Genomic DNA, 27224 nt, shown 5'->3' with positions numbered 1-27224 from the left:
GACATTTGCAAGAGGTTTCACAGTTAAACTCCTGAAAACAAACCAAATCCCAGCGAGCACACACCCTGAACATCCCTTTGTAAACAGCTTTCAGCTCAGAGCCACTTAAATTCAGGGCTATCTCCATGTGAGCTGGGCTCCTGTGAGCTCAGCATTTCATTACATTCTTTGGCTTCACTTCTCCTGCTCCTGGTGAGCAGCACGAACTGGATGGCTGTGAGCTGCCTCAGCACTGCTCTACCTTGAAGTCAAACATTAATGCAGTGTTCTTCCTCCATCAGCCACGACAAAAACAGCCAAAAAAAAAAAAAGGCAGCATGTTCCCTCCAGAAGAGTTTGTTATGCAAATCAGTCAATGGTTTCACTTACACAGGAAAAGCAACCAACTGCTGCCTCTGCCCCGTTTTTCTAACTGGACTGAAGCCCAGTAGGATATTTGCTATGACTAAAGGGAAAAAAAAAAGGAAAAAAAAGTCTCAGGCTATCATTTGAAAAATGTGAAGCCCACAGTCCCTGTTTTAACAAGAACAAACCCCTCTGACTGCAGTATCCACGCTCTGGAAGCAGCAGCAGCAGCGAGCAGGGATGAAATGAAAAGAAGCAGTGGCTGTTTATGTTGGCAGTCGCTTCAAACTCTAATGGAAAATTTCAGCTCTGGCTGCACCCAGGCTAGAACAAGTTATTAAAGAAAAAGGTTCAGCTTTCAAACAGAAAAGGCTTCCATGGCTTGTCCCTCTCTGAACGCTCCTGCAGCAAAGACAAGTCAGGAAATAATATGCCTTGACTGTGCACTGTATTAATATCCCATCATTAGGGGAATATGGCATCAAATAAAATAGATTTCCTCTGGGAAAGGAGAGCAGTGACAGAGCCCACACCACAGCTACTGCTACAAACAAGCTCCACCACTAAATGCAAATATTAAAAAGCCAGTGTAGGGCTAAGTAATCACTTTATACCAACAGACCAAGAGATATTCATCTAATTATCCCTCTCTTTTGATCAAAGGAAAACTGCTATTTGAACAATTGTCTCGAGGGAGAAGCTCTACCTTTCCGGGGAGTTTTGCACAAATATTCCTGAGGCTGTGAGCTGCCATGAGGAGCACACAGTTTGTCCTCAGAGAGGACAGACACCTTGCCAGCCTGCACATATGGTAACTGCACTGACCTTTCAGCTACTACACATTTGCACTATATTTAAGAGCTACTCAGGAAGCCAATATTGTGTATTATGTAACACAAGATTAAGCATTAATGAGGCAAGAATAAAATTGTTTATCTAAACCCCAATCTAAAATTAAACAGAAGTTTATGCTGAAAGCTCACACTGCACTCATTTTGTCTCCTAACATTAACAGAGCTCAGCTTACTTAGTCTCTGAGGTAAGTCCCAGCAGCATATAATTTGGAGAGGAAGATTTTACTATGAGAAGAGAGACTATTCTTCCTACAGAAATGATGCATATTTAGGTTGTTCTGTGCATAAACACAGCATGCTGCAGGTATTTCGATCTGAAGGAAACAGCTGATGTTCATAACTTCTGTTTACACTGTGTTTTAAAGCTAAATAAAGGAGCATCCACCCAGAGGCAAGAGCTCTGGATTGCACTCTGTCATCTCTTGCTCAGCAGCCAAACCAAAAATCACACACCCCAAAGACACCTATGTGCTCAACAGGGGAATTCGAAACCCAATTAGAGCAGGGGCTGTGTGCCTCCACAAAGATCCCCTGTCCTCTTTTCAGGCTTCCTGCTAAGCCAGCAGCTCTGCAAGGCTCAGCCTGCCAGGCAAAGACCCCATGTCACAATCACCATGCCATAAACTGTCCTGGAGAAGGCAGGAGCCAGGGGAGAACCTCAGAACGTTCAGGTGGGTGTCACCCCAAGTTTTCAGGACATGCAGAAGCACCATGGAAGACATGGGGGTTCCAAAACCACGACTCCAACTGCAGCAAACACCATGACCATCCAATGGTGTCACTTTATATCACTCCTGAACCTGTGCAAGGCCACCAAAGGGACAATCACACACGTCCCCTCTGTTTCTAGGGGCCAACTAAACTACTCAGGCTTCCTGCTAAGCCAGCAGCTCTGCAAGGCTCAGCCTGCCAGGAACAGCCCCCATGGTCACAATCCCCGTGCCATAAACTGTCCTTGAAGAAGGCAGGAGCCAGGGGAGAACCTCCCAGCGTTCAGATGGGTGTCACCCCCAGTTTTAGGGACCAACTAAACTACCCAGCATGAAGCTGGAGTTGCACAGCTCAGACAACACCTCTGACATGACACAGGCTGCAGGAACTCCAGCCAGAGGGAAACAACTCTGCTTCTTCTGGGACTGGGGCCTTACATAGTTCAAACAAACTGCAAGCGCACCCCTGAGGCTTCCCCAAGTGTTTGTGAGTGACCAGCACAAGGGCAGGCTGAGGGGAATAGGACACTGCTGCCACCACGGCCTGGCCTCCTCCTTCTCCTGCTCTGTACGAGCTCAAGTTCATTCCATGTTTCTATTTACCTCCTGCTCGTAGCCAACACAGAGTTAAGCTATTTCCATGAACACAATGAGGCAATTCCCGGCCTCTGAGGCATTTAAGTACCTTTATCTCAGGCCTATCACAACTGCTCCTAAAACTCTCCAATTCAAGTAGCTCAGTGTAATCACCTAAAGAATTCAGAGCAGAATGTTAAATACTTGGCAAATCCTGTATTATCACAAAGTTTTAGCAAATTATCTCCAAACGAGGGGGGGGGGGGAGAACGAAAACCACATTCAAAGCCAAATCAGATACTCAGAAAAACTGCTGCCAGCTGTGTACCTTCCATTCTCACAACATGTGAGTTTAACCTCCAAAATTTACTTCTTGGCTTACCATGCAGAAGAATCAAAAGTTCTGCCAAGCATGAACCAAAGGAGAGCAGAACAGTTCATCAGCTGGGTCAGTCAACCACAGCTACAACCAAAGGGAAAACTGTTCAGGAGGAAGGGGAAAGGATGGAAGGAACATTGGAATGGAGGAGAAGGTCTGTTTAAGACAGTTCAATGAAAACCCAAGGAAGTTTCAGAGATTTTATTTTAAAATCTCACATGGAGGCACTTCTCTGGAGAATGAGAAGGTTAACACTTAGTGATATTCCTTTATTCCTTAAAGCTACTGCCTTGATCCATGTCAGCATTCCCACTTCAGCCCAAGGCATGTCCAGGTAACAGCTGATTTCAGTTCCTGTGCCTCTTATGTAAAAAAGCCTGAAGGAAATGCTACAGCTCTTTACTCTCATGTCCACTGGGAACCCCTCTTGGTCATAAACATGGGAATAAAAGTGAAAATTTGAAATAGGCTGGAAGAGTGAAGTCCTAAACAAACATACCTTTGACATGGAATAAATGTTTTCTTTCACAAAGCTTATGGCTTGGTGATTATTTGTTTAGAATAAACCATTAAAAACGCTGAAAAACTGTGTTTAATTAAAACACACATGGCCAAATAGAAGGTTTTCTTAGAAGATACTGCATGTTAACTGTGGAGGAATAAAAAAAGCCAAGGCACAACTCAAATAGGACATTCCTTAACACACTTGTGAAATTCAGTACAGGATGGCCTAATTCTCATCTCACCACGGCCACTTTACACCTTCCAATACTACAAAAGAAATACTACAATGTCATGTTCATCTCTATATTCAGACTTTCTCCACAGCAGCCTCAGCTTGATTTCATATAAAACAGGCCTGGTCTCTACAAGGATTCTGTATTTCCACTGTATTCCTTATCTTCCCCTCTTTTCATGTCCCAACCACGGGGGTTTAAGGTGATATTAGGGAGAGCTCTCCCCCCAGTGAAAGGGGCAGAAAGAGTTTAGAAAAGGCACATATTGTACAAAAATCATGATAATAAGGAGATTTAACTTATAGTGGGGTTTGCAGAGGCAAAAACCCTGGCTCTCCTCCCCACAGGCTTCAGTGACCAGGAAGGTAAACTTCATAAATTAAATGTATTCAGATATTAGGGTAAGTCACTCCAAGAATGCCCCTGACACATTTTTAAGTATCTGGAAGGTGCTTCACTGCTTTTGTATCCACATAATAATTTTTGGGGGGAGTTTCACCTCATCTCAATATGGAGGGCAAAGAGGAAAATAAGACCTTTTACTAGTTATTTCTGGAATTGCCACAGGATTGCTTCACACTGCAATAAAGAAATGGCAGGCAAGGTATCTGAAATTATTCTGGTGATGAAAAAAGATGGACAAATAAATTCCACGGCCTTGTCATTGACATTACTCATTATTCCACTTAAAGGAAGAAAAGCAAAGCTGGACAGTCAAGGATTTACTGCAGCCTTTATTCTGCAACGTCTTCCTATAGCAAAGCTGCTGTAAATTCTGGCTGAAAAAACCTGGGAATTAAAAGAAAGCAGAAGTGAGGCCTGTGGGCAAAAATAGGAAGCAGAGATTATAAACAACCCGCTGTAGGTCAAAGGTTATTTGTAGATCAGTTACCACAAGGGGCTAAAAAAACGAGCCCAAACCCATCAACGTGATGCTTCCCATGGCTCAGACTTAATATTTAGTCTTCTCCGTACTCAAAAATTAGGCCTAATTAAACAAAAACATAGCACTTGTAAAATGATAGCTTATAGGAGGTTTAACACCACTTGCAAAACTTTTAGTAAAAGCCTGAGGCCTGATATCCAAGCTCCAGTGTAGAAATCAAGTAGCACAAACACGGTCAGACACCTGCCCCCAGCTCTGTTCTTCAGTTTTTCTTTTCCTTCCCCCCTGAAAAAATGTTTTTCTCCTTCACAAAAATACGTGCTATATTTAAAACATAAATTTAAGTTTAAAAAAAAAAAAAAGATATGTTTCACAATTGCTGTAATTCAAACTTACAAGAGTACTTCTGCCTCTCAGTAACTTTACCACGAGCAGAATTAATTTCTAAAGCAAACGCCAATTTGTTCTAAATCCATCCGAGGAGAGATTCTGAAGAAAAGAGGAAAGAACTGATTCAGCCATGTGCTGGATTTGTTAGATGTTGAAAGATCCACAGCTTTTCAGCATTCCTTCTAACCTGTCATCTTTCCAGCACTAGGCCTTCATGCCTCAAAATCCGACAGCATACTAAAGCAAAGTCTACCAACACTCAATCAGTAATTAAGTTTTCCTTCCGAACAGAATCCATGAACATGTAAGTCCAGGAATTGTTTCATCCTCCCCTTCCTATTTGCCTTATTCAGTGTTACTATTTACCACCAAAAGACTGTGTTATCACAGCACTGTCTCACAAGAACATCTCAGAGGAGAATGGAAACATCCCACAGCAAGTGACAGATTGTTAAATATTTTTACAGTAATGCTCTTCCCCACTGCACGTCCAAACTCCACACCTACAGAAGTCCAAACAACCAGTTATGCTTCAAATCAATATTTTCCAGATCGCTAACACATTGCTAGAAAATAACCTAACTCCATTTCCAGGGAGTTACCTCCTTTCTAAATTCAGAACAGAAATGAAAACCTCTCCCAGCTGTTAAATGACACCTGCAGAACAGAAACCGAAGCTTTTAGGGAAGCTTGATTAGGACTAAGGGAGAAGTAACTGGATCCCCAAGGCTTCCCAAACCCTCTTTTCCTTTGAAGGAGGCGACCACTCCTCCCCGTCCATCTCCCCGGGAGGCCCTTGCCAGGATTTTCCCTGGAATGACAGTTACGTAAGCTTGATGAAGTTCAGGAGAGGGATGAGCCACGGATCGATTCCCCAGCAGAACTTCCACGGTCGGGGAAGGTGAAGGGTTAAAACACAACCAGCGAATCCTGCGGGTCACAGGAGCAGGCACATACCTCAGGCTTCCCGATTCAATTAGATCTTGTTTTGTTTTAGGCTTCCTTTAATTACCCAATGCCATTTGAGCCCCGGCCGGGTGACATAAATGTATTATCCCCATCATAATGTCAGAATTTAAAATTAGATCTGGTCTCCCATAAATACACTTCAACCCCAACCTCGGCGACTCCGTCCAGCCATGACGACTGTTTTATGTAACATCTTTCGTGCCCCAAGACCTAAAAAAAACTGCGCTGAAATTTAAAGGCTACCTTGTCTGGCTGTGGGTCTGCCTTCCATTTATCCGAAGAGAATTCCGGGTGAAAAGGAAAGAGTTCCGTAAGATCAAACAGCGAAGCAGCAGCGAGAGAGAGAAAAAAGCAAATTACATAAAGTCCAAATGTACTCACGGTCTCCTTATTGGGAAGCAACTCCTTTCGGATTCTGAAGAAGTTCTTGCCGTACTGCCTCAACCCCTTAATAAAACGTTTCTGTGGTAAAAGATAACAAAAAACAGCGTGTCAGCAAAAGCGGAAAAAAAAAATATTAAAAAATAAAAAGGTAAAAAACCCAATAAGCTCCTGTTAACCAGCACAAGAGCCGAGCAGCGCCGGGAGCCGAAGGTCTGTCGGTGGAAGCAAACGCACCTACACGGCGGCTAAGAACGGGGTGTGTGTGGGGGGGGAAAGGGCTTTGAAAACACACCGAAAAATTCCGACCGCATCCCCTTCCACGTCAAACTTCCAGCGTTCGGAGCTCGGGGACACCGCGCCACAGCCCGCCCTCCCCGGGCTCAGCTCCCCGGCCGGGGAACGCGGCGGCCGAGGGAAATGCGCAGCGCCGGGATCGGGGGGCGCGGGAGCCGCTGCCGAGCAGGTGCCGCAGGGGTTAAATCCTCGCAAAGCCCCCCGCGTTCCTCCTCCGGGGGGCTCGGAGCGGCGGCCGAGCCCGGGAGCGCGGAGCCGAGCCCAGAGCCGAGCCCGGGCGCGGAGCGGAGCCGATGGAGCAGCCGAGGGCCGGGCGCGAGGCGGCGGCCGCCCAGCGTGTGATGGCGGCGGGGCTGGGCGGGCGGCACCCGCGGGGCGCGCCGCAAAAGGCGGCCTGGATCGCCGGCCCCCCCCCGCCGCCAGCGGGGCCCCGAGCCCGGGCACAGCCGGAGAAGAGCCGCGGAGGAGCCGCCGCCGCGTCCCGCCCGCCCCGGCCCCGGGCTCGGTAGCGGCGCCGGCCCCCCCTTCCCTCGCTCCGAGCAGCCGCTGCCTCGCATCCGCCTCCCCTCACGTCTCCCCTCAGCCCCTCGCGTTTCCCCTCAGCAACACCCCCAACCCCGAATAACCCTTCGGCTCCGGCACCGCTCCCTGCCCTGCTCCTCTTCCTCCTCCTTTTTCCAGCACCTCCGTGTGGTAAATCCATGGCCGGGTGTCACCCATCCCCTGCCCGCAGCGCTGGGACCGTGACGAGCCTCCCACCTGCACCCCCAACACGAACCACCGCCAGGACCCTCCAAAACCTCCACAAGGACACTCAAAAACCTCCACCGGGACCCTCAAAAAACACCACCAGCACACTCAAAAGCCACTACCAGGACCCTCAAAAAACACCACCAGGACCCTCAAAAAACACCACCAGGACACTCAAAAGCCACCACCAGGAGATTTAAGAACCAGCACCAAGACATTTAAGACTAAAAGTCCCTCTTCTGTGGGAAGGCCAGTCCTCCCCTAGGAGGACTTTTTCCTTTTCTATAAACAGCAAAAACATAATAAATAAAAAGGGGGGCTTTCTCCTTTCCCATAAACACCATACACAGGTATGAACAACGAGCAAACACCAAATTCTGCCTGCAAAAAAGATAAGGGATGTTGAGCATGTGGGCCCTAATATTCCAGAGAAGGGAGGGACTTGAGAATTAGTAATTCCCTAAAAAGAAACAAGAGGGAAAAAAAAGCTTTTCCTTTCCTGCACACATCATACACAGGTATAAACAACAAGCAAACACCAATTTCTGCCTGCAAAAAAGATAAGGGCTGTTGAGTATGTGGGCCCTCATATTCCAGAGAAGGGAAGGAGCTGAGAATTAGTGATTCCCCAATAAAAAGAAACAGGCAAATACCAAATACTGCCTGCAAAAATGATAAGGGATGTTGAGTATGTGGGCCCTAATATTCCAGAGAAGGGAGGGAGTTGAGAACTAGTAATTCCCTAAAAAGAAATAAGTTGGCAATGTATTTTGGATCACACCTTTTTAACAAACATCTGCTTGAAGGAGGCGGGCAGTGATTAGAGGCTTCCATGTTGTGAAGGGCGTAAGGAATCCCAGAAAGGGTAATTCGCTGCTCAAACAGAGGACTCTGCACCCCAGCAGCTCCCACCACAGTCCTGGAGAGGAGTGAACGGGTTCCAAAGGCCCCTTTGGAACCTCACGCACATTATTTTGCAGCTCTGCTCCCACAGGGTTCCATCCTCACCCAACCCTGACCCTCAAAACCAGCAAGACTGCAGAGTTCGCCAAGAACGTGCCTGGGGGCACGGAGACGAGAATTAACCACCAGTTGCAAAGGCTTTGAGATTACAGTCCCTTCCAGTGTATGATTTACTCGTACCCACCTGCTCCTTTCCAACCAGCCGACCAGCACTTGGGATTTGAGCACTGGGGGCGCCTGGGCTCCTGAACACGGAAAATTTTTGCTAAGAGCAAAGTACCAGCCCCCCCCAGACACAGGCAGAAGTCACACAAATGTCTAGAGAGCAAGATATCGAGTGCCTACAGTGTGTAACTGGTCCCTAATGCACAAACATACTCCTCATTTTTACCATCTGAATTTTACCAAGGAATTCTCATTACGCCGAGGGGAAGGTGGATCACGCCCCTGGCACCACAAACCTCTGGCTGTGCCCTCACACCACTCCCAGTATCCCAAAGGGGGATATAATTCCTGTCTGCAGCTCATCACAAAGAATGAAAAAGCAACTAAATGAAGAAACATTTAAAAGCAGACAATCCACAGGGAACTCGAGGATGCAGCTCAGTTCCTGGCTCTGCCATCGCTGCCTCCTGGGCTGTATCAGAGGGACGGTGCTTTTGCAGCATCAGTTAACAGCATACACAGGAAAAGGTGACAGGAGAAGCTGTAGGGAATAAGAAGAAACCAGAGCTGGAACACTCCAACCAAGGATGAAACAGCACGGGGAAACAGGAGAGTGCAATCTAAAATGAAAACACCCAAAATTCCCTATTCCTCATTTTGCCAAAGACTTATTATGGTGCATCTGAATTCTCAATGGACCATTTAATTGATTTTTTTAAGATTCTTTAACTGAACTGTTTTATATTTGTTTTGTGTTGGGATTCAACTCTATTTAAAAAGCCTTTGACAAACTGTTTTCCTTTGAACCCACGGGATATCAAAAATCCCTACTGGGAATGCAAGCCTAGCATAGAGCCCATCGGAATAACAGAATTAGAGGGACCTTGAAATGCTATTCCAAATTTTCCAAGTAGGAATGAAGTCAGTCCTTCTGACATTCTGAAATTTTGGCCAACTATGGTGTCACCTTTATTGGTGCTGTGCAGCATTATCCCTGGGCCACTGAGGCAGTGGGAGATACCCAACTCTAAAATAGTTGTGTGCCCCTTGGCACACAAAGAGATAAACTTCTTAATGCACAAAAAGCACACAAAAATCAATTTGAGAAACTCAGAAGTCCTAAAGCTTAACAAAACAATAGTTTGCTTAAAATTATTTCTTTTTCAGATTTTCCTTCCTCCTTTACATCGGATTCTTCAGCTTTTCCTCCCTGTTCTTGTCTTCCATTAATTCAGGCATCATGCTCTGCTCTCCCTTGGCCTGCAGCAAGAACAGCTACTCCTTTTCTCCGAGCCAAGCCCAACAGAGACCCCGAAATGGTTTTAAATATGAAAGAACCAAACAGTTGCAACACCAAATCAGAAGTGACCTGTTGCTCTGCAGCGCCTCACAGAGCAGGCTGCACAACACTGATTAAATTTGCTCTCCTCTGCACAGATGACATGCACCAAATTCCGTGTCTGCCTGTTAATGGGGCGGGAGATGTTGAGCTGCTCACAGAAGGCATCTGGGAGCGACAGCTGCTGAATTAAAATAGTCTTACAGTACAGGGCTGGTGGAATAACGAGGCTCAAACCTATGGATAAGTTTGGATGAGACGTGGAAGCGGCTCCAGAGCACAAATGCTTTAATTTTTACAGGTAGAGAATTCGGATTTTTTTTAGGGCAAACATTTCAGTTTCGCCACTTGTGTTTAACTTTCCAGCATTCCTTATGACAGGGTTCTGTCAGCACTGCTGTTTGTTCTGTTCACTGATGACAAACTGTGGCACAATTAAAAAAAAAAAAATGCTCTGGATAACGATGGCTGGGAAGCAGCTTTAGGAAATCCCATGGCTTGCAGCCGGTGCTGACAGACACAGTTATATTTTATGAAGTGGTTTCCATGGCTATTGACCAGCCACAGCACAAGGCCTCCTAATACCATTTTATAATTTGATGCAATGCATTAGATCCTGCAGTATCCCTGCTCCAGCCTGTAAACAGGGAGCTATAAATAACCCAGGAAGAACAAGGAACAAGCATGTTAATGTTTGCCTGTGTGTTACTTGCAGGTCCCATATTTTATCCCGGGGAACAAATATCATGACAAGATACACAAAGCCATTATGTTGTGCCTAACAGAGCTCAGCTGGCATGTTTATCAACGGGATGGCAGTGCCAGCGCAGAGCTGGAGTTCAGGGTGTGCGTCAGGGTTTCTGTTATCCAGAGATTACAGCCTGGCAGGAGAAATCTGCTGCTGCTGCTCACTGAAATCCTGCACCCCAGCTTCCCACCGGGAAACGAGGGGCCCAGTTCGCTTCTTTACTGCAAAGATCTAAAGCAAAGCGTGCAAGAGTAACGACTACTGCAAAAACCAACCTGGTTAAATCAATTTTAGAATTTCAAACGGAAACCTCACGGGCTTCAGGAAGGCAGCACAACTCTGAGAAACCTGCAGATTCATCACTGCTGCTAATCTGTCTCTCCTGAAGTGATGCTTCAATCAAGTTTGGATCAAATGTATTTCCACTAAGAAATTCCACGTGGTATTTCATTCCCTTCCTATGATTTCCACATGGTTAATGAGTGAAGAACATTGTGCAATGCAATATATTTACAAACACACAGAGCCTTTTCTGTTCTTTCTCAATCCAGGAAATAAGGACTTTATTTCTCAATCTTTCTAAAAAAAAAAAGAAGCCCTCCTTAGCCTATGTCCAAGAACAGGAAGTTCTTCTCTCTCAACCTTTTCCTTAATTATAAGCAAATAAAATGGAAGATTTTGCTATAACAAAAGCAATAGGTTCAGTGCATTTTGGAAAAGGCCCGAGGTTTTTTAGGCAGATACCAATGGAAGTTGTCACCACCTTCCATATTTGATATGCCTTTTTGAAGTTTTATAGTACATACAGTAGCAAAATTTATGGGGTTTTAATAGTTAACAGCAAATAAACACTAAATGCATGAAAGCATCTTTATTTCTTAAGTTTCACGAGATGAAAAATTATGGCAGCTGTTCCAAAAAGAAAATGAGATTTGGTTATAGCTGCAAAACTTCTGCTCAACGTGCAGCACATTTAGAGACTGCTCCAAACAATTCTGTCAGCTGAATTTCAGTGCAGAGCACATTTTATTAAAAGCTTGGCTGAGTTAACATTATATTTCGCTCGTGTGTGTACAGAGCAAATAAAGGCATTTGCTGATAAGGTCAGTGATAGACACTGTCCTCTAGAAACACAAGTATTCCTGATAGTTTCATTAAGAAGACTCAACCTGAAGATGTCAGGTCTCTCTTACAAAAAAACTTGTGTTATTCACAACTTCTTTTTGCCAAAATAGACCCGCCAGGAGTAGAAAATGATGCCAGTATTTATTGTATCCATCTCTATATTCTAGAGTAACAGACAGTAACAGACAGGACTGCTCAGTAACTGCATGAAGGGCAAGCAGAGGTACTTTAAGTGAAAGAAAAAGCAGCTGTCACACACATCCAAGCTGCTCTCAACATCCACCTGACCACTGCAGACACAGAGCATGTCTATTTAATGCTTATTTAACCCCTCCTACAAACTGCTTTGTTCCCTGATCACTCTTACCCCAAAAAACCCCAAGGCACTGCAGCAGCTCTGGCCGTGGCCAGGAGGGGCAGGACTGCAGGATGGGAAGTGCCAGGGATTGATGTGCCCTTGCCATGCCCGTTGCTGCAGGATTTCCCTCTCCAACAGCCCAGGCCAGGCACTGGGTTAAATCTGGGGGAAAACCCTTTGTGGTGACACCTCTGTTGTAGGGGAGTGTCTGTGCCTTGCTGACCAAACCATACACACAAAATATACTCACTCCATTAAATAACTTACTCCATTTACTGCTTCGTTCAGCAGATTGTGACCTTAGTTCAAAATACATCCTAAACCCAAATTCAGCTTTCTTTTAATAGGATCACAGGATGGTTTGAGTTGGAAGGGTCCTTACAGGTCATCTAGTAACAACCCCCTGCCATGGGCAGGGATGCCACTCACTGGAGATCAGTTAGATCACAGAAACTGCTCTGTTTATTTTTCTTATCAATTTTTTTTCTAAGTGAAATAATTCTATTCCGTCAAGACAAAATTATCCTTTAACCTTTGTGGTATTCTTGAAAATAAAATCATATTTTCACCAAGTTCTCTTACTCGAAGACATGGAAACCCCAAAATATTTTGCTGGTATTCATTAGATATTATTCTATACTATGAATGTTCCTGTTGGATATTCAAAGCCCCTCTTCAGACTGCATTGCTGGTCACCCCCATGTGATAAAAACCTTACACTCCTTCAGGCCATCTGCCTGCAAGATCAAGCATCCTCTATAAACAAAGTGACAAGGAATAGATCAGCTGAAAGGCTTCGAGGAGCCAAACAATTTGCTCTCCCTCCCAATCGGATCGCTTTGTCTTCCTGAAAAATTATACTGGAAAAGCAGACCCTCCCTCAAACCCGGGGGTTCAACAGCAAAGCACTGCAGGGCCAGGCTGTGCTCTGAGTATCCCCAGCACATCCACAGAGTCATTAGGCAGACTCCCTCGAGGGAATGCCAAAAGATCCCGCGCTGATAATGACCCCCCTTCCCTGGTGCTGCACTGCTCAGCTTTTGTTTGGAACAATGGATCTCCCAGGGTACCTCTCGCCCCGCTGAAAATGTTGGTATTAAGTGAGCGTGAGCACAGCTGTGTGTAAATGACATATATAAACAGATTAGATTTGTGTGTTTATACTGGATGCAAACACATTAATAGCACATTTGCATACCCAGTTGGCTAAATGAGATTGCATGCAGAGCGGGATTACTGGTTACAAGCACATTTATTTAGAATTTTCAATAAAGTATTTATATTGCTGGTGGAGAGGTCAGAGTGGATTCACCAGCCTTTCTCTCCTCTCTGCCTTCTCAGACCTGCACAAATGCTCTTGTTGAAGTGCTTTCCATGGATTGCCCACCCCTCCTCACGACTGTGCTGGGAAAAGGACTGGAGCCAGCAGAAGGAGCTGAGCTGAGGTGTTTATACCTAAAGGCTGCCCCAGTTTCCTTCCATTTTTTGGAAGGGGATGTTTTAAGGGGGTGAGAGTTCTACATGTGACCACAGCAGGAACCATTACCTAAATGCCAGTTTACAAAACTCTGCTTTCCCTTTTCTCTGCTTAATGCCAGGGATCAATGTGAAAGTCTGTATGAAAGGCAACATGGTATTGAAGGTGACACAACAGCTCTCAGACATTTCCAGAGCTGGAGGAGAATTCAGCTATTCCTTCACCCCAGGCCTGGAGCTGTCAGGGTGCTGCTAACCTTCTGTGCTGACCCCAGCTGTATTTTCCCATCAGGATTTTACCAGAGCTATTTTTATAAAGGCAGAGATTTCAGGTTCACCCGAAGCACCAGGCACCGCCTGGATTTGGGTTCTGCACCGTACCTGGGTCTGGGTGGGAGCCTCGATGGGAAAGAGAAAACAAAACAGCAAAATAAAAATAAAATTTAAAAAAAAAAATCAATTCTATCTAAATGAGGAGCTTTTATTTTTGCTCTAATTGTGCCCTGACTATCAGCTCCGGGTGCTTTCAGAGCACATCCCAGATAATGCTCCCAGCCCAGCCAGGCTCTCTCCAGTCCTGCCTCCCGGGTTCACCGCCCAGCCCCGCTGATAAATCATCCCCGACCTGATGCTCCGGCCCCGAGCCGGCTCCGGCCCGGGTTGCCAAGCAACCTGTGCAGGAGGGATGCAGGGATGGATGGATGGATGTCTGGGAACTGCTGACAAACGGCCAAGTGGCTGCAACAACAGACTCCTCTGTGTCAGGAGCGTGTTTGGGAGAAGTGCCTCCCCCGCCTCTGCTCCGGGTGTGATTGTAAAACCCGACTCCAAAGGCTTTTGTGAGGAACACACACTTCCTGCTCAATTCCTAATTGTTAGGGAGCTGCGGGGAGGCTGCGATCACACAGCGTATGGCAACAGAAATGTGATCCTGTAAACGAGATAAAGTCAACAGCGCACCGAGAAACCTGATCTGAGCACAGCCCACAGTGGCACAGCAGCAGCTGATGCACGATCAAAACCAGGCTGGATATTAAAGCAGCAGCAGGAGGAAAAAAAGGAAACCTGACTTTCCTTTTCTCGAGGAGCTCTAGAAAGGGTGTTTGATAAACAACCGTGACTCCTTGGAAGAAACAATTCATGGATTATTACAGGCATGATCAGCCCTGTTAACACTACTGCTAATGGTCCCACATTTCAGGGCAGGGATGGAGAGGCAGGGAGAGATGAGCCCTCTGGTTTGGAGACTGCTCAGTTTGCCATTTCCTTTCCTCTAATAAAACCAGGGTGGGAAGAGGAGGCATTGCTTTGTCCCTCCCAGGTCGGTGGCACTGCACAGAGGGGCGAGTGGCAGGAGGATCTTCCAAAGGGAGCAACAAGTGCTGGGCCTCCAGCAGGCTGGAAACATTCCCTCAGGACTCTCCACACCTCTCCTCTCTGGAGCTGCACAGAAAGCAGCTCCTCACTCTGCTAAACGTCATCATTTCCACAGCAGGGAACCAGCTCGGCCGACTCAGCCAGGCTGAGATTTAAATGCCCATGACAGCCCTGCTGCTGACAGATGTAGGATCCACCTATGCAGGTGGGACAGGCACATCCAGGTCTGTGCAACACTCCAGCTGCTCCCACGGCCTCCCCAGACATCTGCTCTTCCATGATCTTCAGAGAACAGCCCCGTGGCACGGGGCCATCAACCAGGTTTCACACAGCCAGTCTGAGACTCGTCCCTTCTGTGGGCACAGACCTTGAACCCACCAACCTGGAGACTGCCAATAAAGAGAGCTGCTTATAAAACGTTCTCTCTAGCTTGTTGTCTCCTGGAATCAACAGTTTCTCAGTCCTGCAAACGAAGCTAAAATGATCTGAGCGTGTTTTTACATAAATGACTTTTTAAAGGTGCCTTTTAGGAGTTAAACAGAACAAAGGTCTGGCACATTTTGTGACCCAGAGAAGCAAAACAATGTGCTGCTGCCAAGGGACAACAGCAAGCTTTTGATTATACCTCAGATTGCCTTTTCTGTACACAAAGAGATTCATTTCTGATTGTTATTTTAAACTGCTGTTAAAAATGCTAATATACAAAAAGCCTTCTTGTACATCAAAACCAAAGAGCAAGTAAAAAGAAAGAGCTGGACAACGCGTTCCTTTTCAAGGACATGCTTCCTTTCCCATACGGCATCTCCAAATATCTCCCTTTAATACAGGTAAATGGAAGAAATTCAGCACTTAACCTGCAAACTTCAATCTGAATAGAAAAGAAAAAAAGCTATTTGTTTTCATTTCTCAAGATTATGCTCACCCAGACTTGGTACAACTGCGTTTTCTAAAAAAAAAATAATTTGTAGTTCCAATTGTTGTCGGGGTTTTTTGAACACGATGGAACTGGTAGAAGTATAGAATCCAAAAGCAGAGGTAAAAATACATACAACAGAGTATGTAACATGAACCAAGAGAGAAATCATCACTTGTGGAATATAAACAATGTCCTACCAGACCCCCTCTCCTCCTGAGGAACAGCTCTCAGGCATCACTTGGGAATATTAACCTTTCTTTTCCTCACATCCTCTGAATCTCAAATACCTGTACCAAGAACTGCAATGCCAGTGTATTCTTAAAGTTATCAATATTTCCTTGAATTACACCAACATTGGAATGTTCCTTATGTTTCCTCACCTTCACTGGGCAGAAAAAAAGCCCAGAGGAAAATAAATATCGGATTGATCAGCCTCCCTCTGAATTTCCTTCTCCTCGTGCTGTTGTTCTTAAAAGCAGCATTTTTACTCCCTGTACAGCAGTGAAGGGAGCACCCCCCTGCCCAGTGACACCCAGAGGATCTCCATTAAATCTCCATTAAATCATCAATGCTAAAATGCCCATTGCAGGCAATGCCACGGGTGGGTGAGCACAGACACACAGCAGCCCCAGCAGCCCAGAGCCTCATAACTAATGGGAGAGTTAACACAAAACATCAGAACATTTCCATTTTCTCCATCTTTTTCACCAGGAAATTCTCTTTTTGTGACACAGGTCATGCAGAGTGAGGGGAATACACACGGACTGTTATGCAAGTCTGGAGTTGTTCTCTCTGGCTGTGACACTTTTGGTCCTTTCAGTCAATCTGAAGCACCAAGCACAGAAAAACACCACTAAAATCACCTGAAATATCCTGTGAGAGCCTTTCAGGGCTCGAGCATAGTACTTCTCATGGAATTTCCCTATTGCAGGAATATTGTTCCCTTGGGATTTCAACCATTATTATCAATTATTGTGGAGATGATTTTCTGCCTTCAAACAGGGACTTTATGCAAACAGCAGCGGGAAACAAACAAAAGCACTTCAAGAGCCCCCAGACTTTAGAGCAATGAACAAATCCAGGAATAATGAGACAAAATGGTGGCAAGAATCCCCAAGGAAATTACCCATGTAGAGAGGCAGGTATTTCTGCAGGTGGCTCCCCAGCTAAATCACTGAACAGCAGGGCTGTGACAGCAGTGATGCCCAGGCTGGAATTCAGGCACTTGGATACAAATTCCAGTTTTTTGACCCTTACCAGAATGACATAAGGCAACCTCTGGAAACTCCCTGAATTTCTCTCAGGATATGTCTGCCACTGGCTGCAGTGGCAGTGAAGAGATCCCTGAGTGTGCAAATCTGGAGAGAAATAATACTGGTGATGACAAAATCCAACTCCAGGCAGGGGGACACATCCCCAGTGAGGGGGGAGTGGTGCCAAATGTGGGAAAAATGGCCACGAATAAGAGAGGAAATAATAAGATTTAAAAATGAAGGACCAGAAATGCAGCTGCAACAAAGGTGAACACTGGAAGGGAAACTGGGAAGGTGGATATTTGGGGGGAAGGAGGCAAGGGGGAAGAGGTGCTGAGACTATGGAATTGCCTCCCCAGACACACAGAAGTGAAGAATACCTTCCCCAACAGAGAAATGAAATATGCACCCTAATAAACCAGAGGTGCCCTTGTTGCCTTCCCCAGTTTGTAGCAAATGGGATGTTTGATTTGAGCATTGGAAGTTATTCCAGTGCAGTGGAGGGGAATACACTGCCACGTTATTTATCAGCTCCTCTAAATGCATAAGGCCTGAATGATCCATCTCCCCACGTAGCCTAAAAGCCATATAAATCTGAGGGATGCTGTGAAAGGGATGGGGGGAGGAGGAAAGGAACAAAAGAATAGAAAAAAAAAACCCACAGTGGAACAAGCACAAGGGGAACAAGTGAGATATCAAGAGGCCAGTCAGTAAAAGCTGAAGCAAAACCACAAAGCCAGAAGCTCCTGCACTGAGTCTTTAACACAATATATTCAAAACCACAAGGCACATGAAAGTACAAACAACACTGGGCAAGGAGCACCGAGCAGCAGCTTTTAAGTGCACCCTCATGAGCCTGATCAACACATCTGACACTTCACTTAACCAAGGAGGGGAAGAGAGAACCTCCCCCACACAGAGGGAAGCACTGACAGGGTTTGCAGGGGCTCAGCTCTGCCAACCACACCCTGCTCTTAAAGGGTTAAAAGTGAAGCCACTCAGTGACTGTTCCATGGTCAGTGACTGGGAAAAGGTGGCATTTCCTCACTCAAATCTAAGTTTCCTTCCAGATACACCAAACCCCTCGAGCTGGCTCTGGGAGCAAGGGGGAGCCGGGCTCAGAAACGAGGCCTTTGCAGCCCTAGCAGAACTCATGGAATCCTGGAATATGCCGAGTTGGAAGGGACCCACAAGGACCATCAAGTCCAGCTCCTCCCAGCAACCCCACCATGTCCCTGAGAGTGTTGGCCAAACCCTCCTGGAGCTCTGGCAGCCTTGGGGCCATGCCCACTGTTCAGTGCCCGACCACCCTCTGGGGGAAGAACCTTCTCCTGCTACAGGTTACAGAGTCTCCCTTCAGATCAAATCCTTATTTGCTGTCAAACCCTTCCCGTGGCACTATAATCATTAGCTCCACTGGCACTGCCACCCTCACAACTAATTAGGGCTCTTGGATGGATGCAGGAAATGATGAATATTTAGTCACTGTGCATCTACTACAGAACCAGCCTATTATCAAACAAGCGACACCTCCACAAACTTAAATTAAATAATGGTTCCCATCGAGGATTCTGAGCCCCTGACAGGATGGCAAGTGATTTAAGTAACATGAAGCTGAGCAACTGGTGATGGATCGTGGTTTTCCACTCGCCCTGGTACAGCCTGTAATAGAACAAATGATCATTTTTCAGCCTAATTGAATGTGGCCGCCCTGCTTATACACAGAAGAGACAAAGCCTGATAATTTGCTTCATTAAAATGCATTTTTATGTCATCTGAAGGATTAAAAAAAAATAATAATAAATCGGTGCCGTTGATAGGGAAGATTAGAAAAACAAAATTTATCATGCAAACAGCGCTTGCAAATGAGGGGTGTTTTGGCATTCTTGTTGTGCAAGAGAGATAAGCCCTGAGCACTAAAGCACACAGAGCATCCACACTGACAGTAATCAACCCTTCTTCAATAGGAATTATGTCACCACACCAATTTCAAGAGCATTTTGTCATTTGCTGCTGCAGTGGCCACTGGGCCATATTGGTAATTCTCAGACAAGCTGTGGGGGCAGAACCACAGAGAATCTCGTGACAAAGTCAAAAAGTTTGGGTTCTCTGGGCTGACAGGCTCTGTGTTCAAACAGAATCAAATCAAGGCTAAGGCAGAGACCCAAACTATCAGGGAAAAAACATTTAAATAGGAAATATCATCTTGTCAAGTTGCAGACAATGCTTGTCATCTGTCTGCACTTGCTTTGTTTTAGGGGTTTTTTTGTGTTTTCAAAGCGATCTTGTTAGGAACAGCAAATTGCCATCCAGACAGCAAACAACTCTTTGGAAATAAAACAGCCACTTGCCATATCAAGGAATCTACTCCTGGGCTCTGTGTATTTAATAAAGTGTAATTCCAACAGAAGTATTACAAAAGGAAATGCTTTTCCCTATAATCACCTTAGACTAAGCCAAAATTACTTGGAAAGAAGCTGGAGATTTCTATCATACACTTAACAGGAAAAAATATCAAAGCACTTCACCATTATTTTGCTACTATATTCTAATTGCACTTTTAGGTATTGAGGAGGGAAGGATCCTGGAGATAATTTGAATTTCTTACCACCTGCAAGGCAGATAAACCCAACCAAACTGCTGAAGTGACAGGAGGACTGAAATAACTTTAAATCAACCCAAGAACTCTGGATGTTGCCATCAGTAAAAGCCAAAAAAACAGTCACCCTTCCTTAACTAGTAGAAAAGGTGAATCTAAGTTTAAATCACTCTATTGATAGCATTTCCAAAACAACAACAACAAAAGGATACCTGAAAACAGACAGCTGACCAACATTTCTCTTATTTAAATTATAAAATCCCTTTCAAAAGCATAGAGAAGCTCAGGCAATCCTACAGGCTGGGGTGATGCACCCCAAGGAGCACGAGAAATCTACCCCAGGTAATTTATGATATTTGCATTCAGAACGGGAAGCAAACGGTGCAATGTTATCTTATTAACACTATCAGCCTTTTAAAAGCCACTTACACTGTGAATAAATACAGATTATCTGAGAATATTCAATTCAGAATCTGGAAATTATGTTATGTACAAAGAAAGGGAGAGTAAACAGGTCAGTTTTACAATTATATCAAGATGTAACAACCTCCTACCCCCAAAATAAAAACACGGGGTGGGAAAGATTGACCACAACCACCAGAGATGAGTTACAACCCCTCCCTTGGTTTTCCTGCTGTGGCAAAAGCACTGAGCCCAGAAAATCCAGAATTCTGAGGATCCCTCCAGCTGCTCTTTCTAAGGCCATGACTCAGTTTCCTTTCGGAGAGGAACAGGATATAACACGCTGTTATATTTAAACCACATTCCGGATCTCCGGGCAGATAAAATCTGAATAAAAGGTCAGAGTGTTGGAGGCAGGAGCTGTGCCAGTGACCAGAACATCACCTGATGGGAGCAGGGAGAGGGACCAGCTGGGCTGTTTTCTTCCCAAGGCCCAGGCTTTGTTTCAGCCCCTGCTCCTCTCTCAGGAGTGGGGAGACATGCCCTGGCCCCGACTCCGGCCCCGTTGCTAAGGAACTGCCAGGCACGGCTTTTTTGGCCCCCCTCCTTTACAAAACCACCCCCCTGCCCTGTGGGGCGACAAATGCCAGCGCTGGGGTCCCCCAGCGCCTCGTTCTCCCTCCAGGAGAGATGATGGAGAGCTCGGGCAGGGGCCGGGAGCTCCGTTTTGAAGATGCCCTTGAAAAGGAGACGAAACCCACGCTTTCGACAATCAAGCGCCGGCTCGTTGATTAATCTTCCAGGCAGCAGATTCCTTCCCCTTGGCAACAGGGAAACTGCTGGATTACAAGACCTTTTTTCCACACACCCCCCCCCCTCCAGAAACCAAACCAGCAGCTTCTGGAGGCACCTCTGGATTATTCAGTTTATGCTGGAGTGGAGAGTTTCGCTTCCGTCCCCGCACAGAAATTGCCCTTTGAGCCCTGGCAACTGGCCAGGGGAAATATCTGTTGTGTTATTTTTTTGGGGGGGGATCAGCAACGTGGTGAGTTGCTTAATAGATAAAAAATATTCCACGTGAAGGCAGAGAGACCCCGAATCAAGAAGCGTATGGCAGCTGAACAAAACAAATAAAATAATAATTAATTAAAAAAAAAATATATTGTTAAGAAAACACCAACTTCTCTGGCAGCTGGGGGAAGATCAAGATTAGGGAAAGCAGTGAAATCACCCATTTTGAAGCCAAGGTCACTGACAGGATTTATAGGTTTATCCCTGAAGAGCCTCTGCTGAACATGAAATGCTGAAATAATTTTGTTTTAAATCTCTCCCTCCCCCCATTTGGGCTCCCTCATTTGCTGGAGGCTTTTAAAATTCATTCCTTTTCACAGCTGGTTAAACAATGGAATCTTTGGCAAACTAAAAGGACAGAATTGATTGCCCTACACAAACTTTTCTGCACGTATAATTGATTTTTAATTCACTGCCTTATTTCCGAAAGGACTCGACAATAAACTCGGTGCTGCATGTGCAATATTGATCCCTCTAAACAAGGGCTCAGATCAAACACTGATGCAAGTTAATCACAAGCAAAAAGATGGTTATCTTTCATCTAGAAACCTGTGTTGAAACCAAGTTCACCTTTTCAGGCTATAATACACCTTGTGTTTTCCAGCTGGGCCGCAGCTTATCATTTTGGAACCCTGCCAACTGCTAAGGAACTGTAATTTTATGCAACCTTTAAATAACAACTTTTTTTCCCCCCCTCAAGCAGAATAATTTCATCCCTCATCAGTTACTTTTTACTGGGAGGGCTGATGGTTCTTTTCCACTTCTTAGAATAAGCTACAGACAAGACCTTCCCACACTTGCTTGAACTAAAATCTTATTTATTCTCCTTAAAGTACAGGCCCAACTGGGCCATGGCAGTTTAAATTTGGTGGGTCTTTTTATCTCAGTGCTCAGTAAATTCCAACTGCCACCGATTAACACACTTGCAAATGGCTGGATTTCTAAGTTCCAGAAAATGTTAATTTAGTGGAACTGTCCCTCCACTGTAAAGCTGTAATGTTTTATTTTCTGTGCATAAAACATTAAAACTGAGCAGTAAGTGATATCTTAACCTTCTAAGCCCACTGCCTGAGTCAGATGCAGCCCTGCAATGCCACTCAGCTTTTCCAATCTCCCTTGATGATTTTTTTTCCCCCCCCACTCGACTATTCCAGAGGTTCTGGTTCAACCTGGCCATGAATTCCATTTCCTAGAGCTGCCACAGAAACAGTCAATAAAATTCAGGGCATTTTTGCCCCAGTAAGCAGCTCTGTCTTCCAGCACATCTGAAGAGCTTGGCTTCAAAGGAGGAAGCCATGAAAACAATGTTTTCATGAGCAGATGCTCCAAAAAGGGCAGGTGAGAGACATCTGAAGATGATTCCAAGCAAGTAAGTACGTGGGCTTTGCATAAGTAATTTCTTGTCCTGCTCTGCTGGATTACAAACCCTTGCAAACATATCAGGAAAAGAGTTTTCCCCTGCCTTGTCCTTTTTGGAAGAAAGATCTCCATTTGTATTTTATGATAAATGAGTTTAAAGCCGAAGCCAGGTGTGGATATTTTAAAATTTATGAACTTGTAAATTGATGTACACGGCCAATTAAGGTTTAGCACCAGCAAGGATTAACTACCCCTGCACATAAATTTAAGAGGTTGTTTGAATCAGGGTTGTTTACCTCAACTACTCGACATCAAGAGCAATGTAAAATATTTAAAAGGCAGAATATTTCATGATAAAAGCTGGTGCTCAGGGATGTCACAGGGTGTCAGTGACAGCTCTGCACGGAGATGCACAAGTTAAAAAAAAACCCTCCTAAGGAAAACTTGGCAATTTCCCTCGGAGAATTCAACATCTCTGAAGAGATGGAACAAAGTGCAGAGGGAAAAGGAAGAGCTGCCCAAGAAATGAAGTGTTGTTTTATCCAGATTTCCTGAACTTTGGGAGGCTCAGCCCTGAGTTTCAGGGGCGGTTCCATCAGCTCTTCATAATCAACATCTGCCTGGTAATCAGGAGCACAATTCCATGCAGGAAAAGCATCCCTGTGCAATAAGCTGCAGCAGAGCAGCACAAGCCCTGCCTGCAGCAAGCATGCATAAATAAACAGAATTAATAACTACCCAAGTGTGGACGGGTGACTTAATCTGTTTCGATTAGATGCAGCTCAGCCCAAGGCCTTTGTGTTATTTAAAATGTGTTCATCATGTTTAATTAAAAACCTAATAAACTAGAGCTTCTTTTGGTTCTGATTCGTCTCTCTCTCTTCTGGAAGGCCTATTGATTTCTTTAGTAGTTTTGATAGAAAGAGAGAGGGGGGGGAAAAAAGCACATTCTGGACAAAGAGACGACGAGGTGAGATGGAATCAGGGCTGGCGGGTGAGGAACAGTCAGAACCAGCTGGTTTCCTTCCACACTTCCAATGCATCAGGAATGCCAGAGGAGAAAACTATTTAAATGAACAAAACTTAAGGTGACCATGGCATCCTTTACAAATTCTAGCCATTTGATAGGTTATTGATCTGAAAGGGAAGCTCATTTTTGGACCTGGGGCAAGCGCAGGGGTCAGAATTGTACTGAACATCCCTGGAAGTGTAAAAGCAATTTTGCAGAGAAGATTTTCGCCCCAAAGATGTGTGGAAATTTCGTAAGGACAATTTGTCTTGGGAGATATTTCCACTGAAACCACGCCAGGAAATATGGACGTTGAGTTTAACCTGAACTGAAAGAAGTTAATGATCATGGTTCCAAATCTGGAAGCTGCAGAAGGTCCAGAAATGCTGCAATCAGGGCAAGCACCAGAGTAAACACAGGCACTGTTAAGTTTGCTGTATTTATTCTCCATAAACGCCAGGTCTGCATGTTCCAAAACACAATTTCCAGGTCAGTTTTGAAGTATTTCCAACTGGAGAAGAAGAAGGGACCAGCACCATTCCATTCTTGGGAGGGATTTCTGATTGCTGGCACCCAAAATTAAAAGATTTCTGATTGCTGGCACCACAAAAGAGACAGTTTTTGAGGTGGCCACCAGCTCAGTGCTCTGACTCTGCCATCCCCTGCTTCGAGTGGAGCATTTGGATCTCTTGGTGTGTTCCAAGTCAGACAAACCCCAGTGACATCAAGTGCCCCTTTTCCCAGGTACCCTGACCTCGCTCCAGCAGTGCCAGACATGGAATTCAGTGGTAGGGAGCTTGGAAAAGGTCCCAGCTGGATCAAAACCACATGACTTGCTCCGAGGCTTCTCCCCAAATAACCCACCTCCTCCAAGCTGCTCTGCCTCCTGCCTGACACTGCAGCCTTACACTCAGGAGATCCCACCAGGTGATGCTGCTCGGGGTTGGGGAGTGCTCAGAACGTGCCCAAAGAAGGTTTTATATATGACAATTGCTCCAACTTGTCCACAGGAGTAAATTCATGAGCATGACAAGAGAAACCAACCCCTCCTCGTCAAATCACTGCTGGGAATTGATGTTGTCAGGTGGAGAACGAGCCCTGACAAACAGGAAACAGCTGCTCTCAGAGCTGCATTTAGACCCATCAGGAAAGAAGTTGCTTTGGCCACTTTTGCAGGCAGTGTGCAAGACTGGGTTTCACACTGTGCCTCTGAATTTACATACTGGGATTAAAAAAGAAAAAAAAAGGGTTTAAAAATAGCCATAGGTTTGGAGAAGCCAGGGAGACAACAAACCTCCGTCTTCATATTTACAAAGCCTTCCATGTAATTCGATCACTGGCCAATTTTATCCTCTGTTTAATTTGATCTAAACCTCTGCAACCACATCAGCAGCAGTAAAACTAACAGGACTGCCATCCTTTATTTTAATCAGGTCTGATATTGCCAAGCAGCTCTTAGATCACAGTTTGGTCACAGGGCAGCAGAGCTGTTCTAACTGACGAGAAAGGTTTTGTCTTTGGGCAGCAGAGGCCACAGAAAAAGTGAAAAAAACTTGAGAAAGAACCACATTTTCAATAAATTTGAGTGATGCACAGTGTTATATCAGAAATGCTACTGAATACACAGAGGCTGTGCTGGACAAGGTGTTATCATGTGCACAGCAAAATCAACAACAGGAATCACCCAGCACAGCAGAAGTGACTCGGCCAAAATCCTTGTGCAAGTCACAGACCAACCAACTCACAGGGCATTTCTGGCTCTGGGAAGTGTGGAGTTTTAAGAACTGGTTTTGTACTAAGCCAGTTCTTTCCCTGAATCAATGTGACTACGCTCCACTGCAGTGGCTTTTACCACCTGCCCAATTCCTGGAGGTTGCCCCAACACTCCTTTCTTTCCCAGCCACACAACCTTTACAGCTTCCCTGCAACAGCTCTGACACTCATCTTAAAAATCTGGCAGAAAATTAAACTAAGAATAACAAAAAGGGAAGTGTGACCTTTTTTGGGGGCCCACAGGCAAGGCAGGGGGAGAATATGATGGGATTAGAAAGGCAGGAATGGAAAAACTGAGACAACAAAAGCCATGAGCTACACTATTATCTTCATTATTATGACCTACATCATTATTATTATGATGATTATTTGAGTTGGTCACATGCCACAAAGCCTTTCTCAGTTCAGGTTATCTGACCAAAGCTCTGTACCAGGTGTGGGATCTGCTTATTTATCCAAGTTGTAAAACTTAAGTAAGTAGATATTTGCTGGGCTACAAGAAAAGATTAATTCTAAGTCCAGCACAAACAGGGACATGGATTGGACCTGGGTCTTCTACTTCCCTCAGAATTGTGTCTCTTGGATTATCAGCCCACCACAGGATTAGAGGCCTCCTCCTGCTCATCACTTGCCACCAGGAGATGGAGGGGCCACACATAGTTAAGGTTCTCAAATTTAACAGTTAAACCCACATTTAACTGGTTTGGCCAGATTTTGGGTTTGATAGATCAGTATTTTCTGAACAACACTTCAATATAGAATTCCTAAGCAGCCTGTGGATCACACAGAAAGAGTTTTCCTCCGTTTCAAAGAGCCAACAATAGGGAAACTTCCCTTGCAAGTCCCAGAAACGCTCCCAAGTGCAGAGCTGCTGCTTTAATCCCAAGTTTTCTCCAAGCTGCAGGGACAAACAGGCTGTGGAGCCGTGCAGGTGGAGCTTAGCTGGCTATAAATAAGAGCACAGTTTGATCTTTGGCTCTGTTGAGGCTGGAGGGCTGCCAAGTGTTTCTGGAAACTTGGATGGAACAGAACAAGAACAAATATGATAAAATGAGCTGGGCCTGACAATGATTTATAGAGTCAGTGATCATTGCTCTGTGCTCACAGTCTGCACTTCTGGAGTAATGTTTCACTTTGCAATAAACTTTGTTTTTTCCATTCCTAAGGCTCTGTTCTCCCTCTCATCTAGCAGGGACTGAGCATTGAGAACCCCTGAGCTGCAGCAGGTCCAGCACTCCCAGTGCAGCTGATGGAAAAAAACAAGGAGGGGGGGGAAAAAAATCTACGCAGGAAAGAAAAAAAAAAGGAGGTGTTGGCCCTGTACAATTTAACCATGAATGTGTGCAGAGAAAATGGGCTGAAATATGAACACAAACTTCCTGAACACAGGGCAGAGCACTCCAGTGTTTGTTCCAACAGTCAGTTCCCTAAACAAAACTCACTTTTACGACGAGATAACTGTAAAACTTATCAGGAAAGAGCGACTCAGGCTTTCCCTGCCAGTGTCAGCACATGACCCTCCTTCCCTCCCTGACTCCAGGCAGCCTCCTGACCACAAAGGTTCTTTGTTGGATCGTGGAATCAGCTGCAAACACGGGTTTCTGGGGCCTGGCTGAGCCCTGACACAGCTCCTGCAGGAAGGTTTGCACAAGGAGAGAGCAAAGCCCCCGAATTCACTGCAGGACTCCCTGAAAGACTCACAGAGAAACAAGAGCTTCAAAAACTCTCCCCAGCCAGGGCCTGAATTATTAAAAACACCAAGAGACCCCCAAAGTTCCCCCCGTTAACCAGCTCTGTTTTATAACACCAATCTCACTTTAATAGAAGCTGAACAAGAAAACAACCCTTTTATTTTTGTTCATGCCTTCAAATACTTTATCAGTTAACCACCTTAAAAATTCATCCATTCATTCCTATCACTTTTCCATGAGTAATTCTATCTTGCACTGTACCTTATTTTTTCACTTATATATTCATGTCTCTATATTTTCATTTATATCCCCATGTCTGTATTTTT

General features: G+C 45.1%; 1 protein-coding gene across 6 annotated transcripts in view; it reads right to left on the bottom strand.

Moving 5' to 3' along the window:
- RERE (arginine-glutamic acid dipeptide repeats) overlaps window positions 1–27224 on the bottom strand; it is a 204028-nt gene that overhangs the window by 39598 nt on the left and 137206 nt on the right. For all 6 annotated transcript variants that reach the window (XM_027728783.2, XM_039390836.1, XM_039390837.1 and 3 more), the window contains one exon: window positions 6228–6308. In XM_027728783.2, coding sequence (XP_027584584.1) covers window positions 6228–6308 — 81 coding nt within the window. The remainder of the gene's footprint in view (window positions 1–6227; window positions 6309–27224) is intronic.

Source organism: Pipra filicauda, unplaced genomic scaffold (genome assembly GCF_003945595.2).
Source record: "Pipra filicauda isolate LSUMZ 115617 unplaced genomic scaffold, ASM394559v2 scaffold87_size3191425_pilon, whole genome shotgun sequence".
Taxonomy (NCBI): domain Eukaryota; kingdom Metazoa; phylum Chordata; class Aves; order Passeriformes; family Pipridae; genus Pipra; species Pipra filicauda.
This window is presented reverse-complemented; position numbering and strand designations above follow the sequence as displayed.